This window comes from Schistocerca serialis, chromosome 3 (genome assembly GCF_023864345.2).
Source record: "Schistocerca serialis cubense isolate TAMUIC-IGC-003099 chromosome 3, iqSchSeri2.2, whole genome shotgun sequence".
Classification (NCBI taxonomy): Eukaryota; Metazoa; Arthropoda; class Insecta; order Orthoptera; family Acrididae; genus Schistocerca; species Schistocerca serialis.
In genome coordinates this window covers 602,695,862-602,698,894 of record NC_064640.1, presented here as the reverse complement: position 1 = coordinate 602,698,894, position 3,033 = coordinate 602,695,862, and the positions used below count along the sequence as shown (strand labels likewise).

The window sequence follows — 3,033 nt, the reverse complement described above, 5'->3', positions numbered from 1 at the left end:
TTGATAACCTGCCATTGTAGCAGCAGTAACCGATCTAACAACTGCGCCAGACACTTGTCTTAACACTTACCATGCTAAGCCCTTAACTGCATGCCACTCCCTGTGTGCTGGCTGATTTTTTCTATTTTCAACAGACTTTAAATAGCTGTTAAGGACATTTAGTTAGAGATACATAAAAACTACAGGTATGATTTAAAACCTTAAGGTTTCAACTTTAGATGGGTTAACAGCCATGTGTATGGGGCATATACTGTTTCCAAGAAGTGATGCGGATTTCTCCTCGATTTTGTGAAAATAAATTTTTGTCAAAATTTTATTTTTACTACTTTATTCAATTTAAAGAAGAAATAAATTTTGGAAAGTAATCATTTGACACTGAAAAGACATTTGTTATACCATTTGCACATAAAGCATAGCTACATACACATAGCTATTTTGTATAGTGAACCACAGTGTGATAAAGCTTGAAGCACGGGGTGACACACAAATCTACATTACACTCACTGCACTCATAAGAAGTATCTTTCCTCCCAGCTTTCCTAGTAATGTTCTTTTGTTTTCCACTACACACTACACAACGTCTTTGTGCTTTCTTCTTCCCTTCTGCCATTTCCACACGGTTCGGAAAATGTTTCTTCGTCAATCGAGCAATCGTTGCAGATCCATGAGAATCCTCAATTCTCTCTCCTCTCTGTAACACTAACGCAGTGCAGACCTCCTGTATAAACTTAGGAGTGCTCAGTTTCTTCTCATTGATGCAATTGTGCAAAATACAACCATTGGAAACTGCCATAATTATACCGTGGAAGGCAAGCTTTCTCCACCACTTCACTGTTTTGTGATCAAGTGCTCCATATGATCAAAAATGTCTACACCAGCTTTATGTTTGTTGTAATCCAGCACTGCCACTGGTTTCAACTTCTCATTGCCTTCTCTTGTAGCAACAGGCAAGATTGAGGATGTGTGCCTGGTACTTATCATCCACACATCCCTCTTGTCTTTCCATCGCAATGCTAGCACATCGTTCTTGCGGCGAAATATTTGTTCACCCTTTTTGAGTTTACCCTCTTTGAGAGCCTTGGGCAATCCTTTTCTGTTTGGCATTACAGTCCCTACAAGACCAGTGTTGGCTCTAGCCAGTTCTTTGGCTAGCTGAACACTGGTGTAAAATCTGTCAACATATACAGTGTGCCCCTTACCTTGGAGTGAGCCGAGCAATCGCTTTACCACTGCAGAAGCACTGTTGTCCAGTTTATCGTCCCTTCCGTGGTAAACTTCAAAATTGTATATGTACCCAGTTTTGGATTCTGCAACAATGTATAGCTTCATGCCATATTTGTTTGGCTTATTAGTCATATAAACTTTGAAACCTACACGCCCTCTGAAAGGGCACATACCTTCATCAATGGTTAGCGCTTCACCTGGCTTATAACTTTCTTTGAAATTCCTTACCAAATCATCCAGAAGAGTCCTGACCTTATGAAGGGCATCAAAGTCAACTTCACCTTTCTTTTTTTGCTTTGAATTGTCATTTATGTGGAACATAGACAAAATATTCAGAAATGTGTCCCTTGGCATAATATTGGGGCAAAAACTGCAGCTAACCACTGGATCACTGCACCAGTGACTGGCCATACTTCGCCTCTCACTGATTGACATGTGGAGGATAATAGCCAGAAACGTCTTTGTTTCAGCAATTGTTAGCGTCCTCCACTGCTTGAATCTAGAATTGGGCCCTAATTTGTTTTGTGCTCTCAGTGTGGCCAGCTTCTGTCTAGCATATAGGTTTGTTTGTCCTTCAAAATTGAAATAACCCTGTCATTTATAAAATGAGAAAAAAATCTAAATATTCACTAGACTGACCGAGTCCTACATTATTTAGCACACCATGAGACCCTGTAAATAACAAAATGTTTGGTGTTTGATCCACTATAGTCCAGTCATCCTGTGAAATGTCACTCAATCTTGGCCTCTTTCGATGATGAGTGGGGGGGGAACACAGGCGGTGGCTCACCTTCATCTGACGACAAATCTGTGTCTGAAATAATACAGAACGTAACAGAACAAATCGCAACATGAACTGTCTTGTTCTGCATCGATTTAGTAAGATGTTAGACTCACCTGGACTATCGTTATTTTCCGGCATTTCGTAATCACTGTCACTATCGAAATCCGAAACATCATCATCAGTAGGTTCAGCAAGTACTTCTTCAATCATTTTTCGAAGTTTTGCATCCTCATCACTCGCCATTGTGAGTAAAAAGAAGATAAACAAGCTAAAAACAAAATACTAGCGCCAAAATCAACGGAGAACAAACGACAGGACACCACAGAACACGTAACATACGCGTGAAAAACACACGTGAATTCGTTCGGAAATACACTCCTGGAAATGGAAAAAAGAACACATTGACACCGGTGTGTCAGACCCACCATACTTGCTCCGGACACTGCGAGAGGGCTGTACAAGCAATGATCACACGCACGGCACAGCGGACACACCAGGAACCGCGGTGTTGGCCGTCGAATGGCGCTAGCTGCGCAGCATTTGTGCACCGCCGCCGTCAGTGTCAGCCAGTTTTCCGTGGCATACGGAGCTCCATCGCAGTCTTTAACACTGGTAGCATGCCGCGACAGCGTGGACGTGAACCGTATGTGCAGTTGACGGACTTTGAGCGAGGGCGTATAGTGGGCATGCGGGAGGCCGGGTGGACGTACCGCCGAATTGCTCAACACGTGGGGCGTGAGTTCTCCACAGTACATCGATGTTGTCGCCAGTGGTCGGCGGAAGGTGCACGTGCCCGTCGACCTGGGACTGGACCACAGCGACGCACGGATGCACGCCAAGACCGTAGGATCCTACGCAGTGCCGTAGGGGACCGCACCGCCACTTCCCAGCAAATTAGGGACACTGTTGCTCCTGGGGTATCGGCGAGGACCATTCGCAACCGTCTCCATGAAGCTGGGCTACGGTCCCGCACACCGTTAGGCCGTCTTCCGCTCACGCCCCAACATCGTGCAGCCCGCCTCCAG

At 44.5% G+C, this 3,033-nt stretch overlaps 1 protein-coding gene across 1 annotated transcript; it reads right to left on the bottom strand.

Annotated features, from left to right (window-relative positions):
- Positions 1 to 828: 828 nt before the first annotated feature.
- LOC126471034 (piggyBac transposable element-derived protein 4-like) lies at positions 829 to 1,635 on the bottom strand. Its single transcript, XM_050099100.1, has one exon. The coding sequence runs from the start codon at positions 1,633 to 1,635 to the stop codon at positions 829 to 831; it is 807 nt and encodes a 268-aa protein (XP_049955057.1).
- Between the last annotated feature and the right edge of the window lie 1,398 nt (positions 1,636 to 3,033).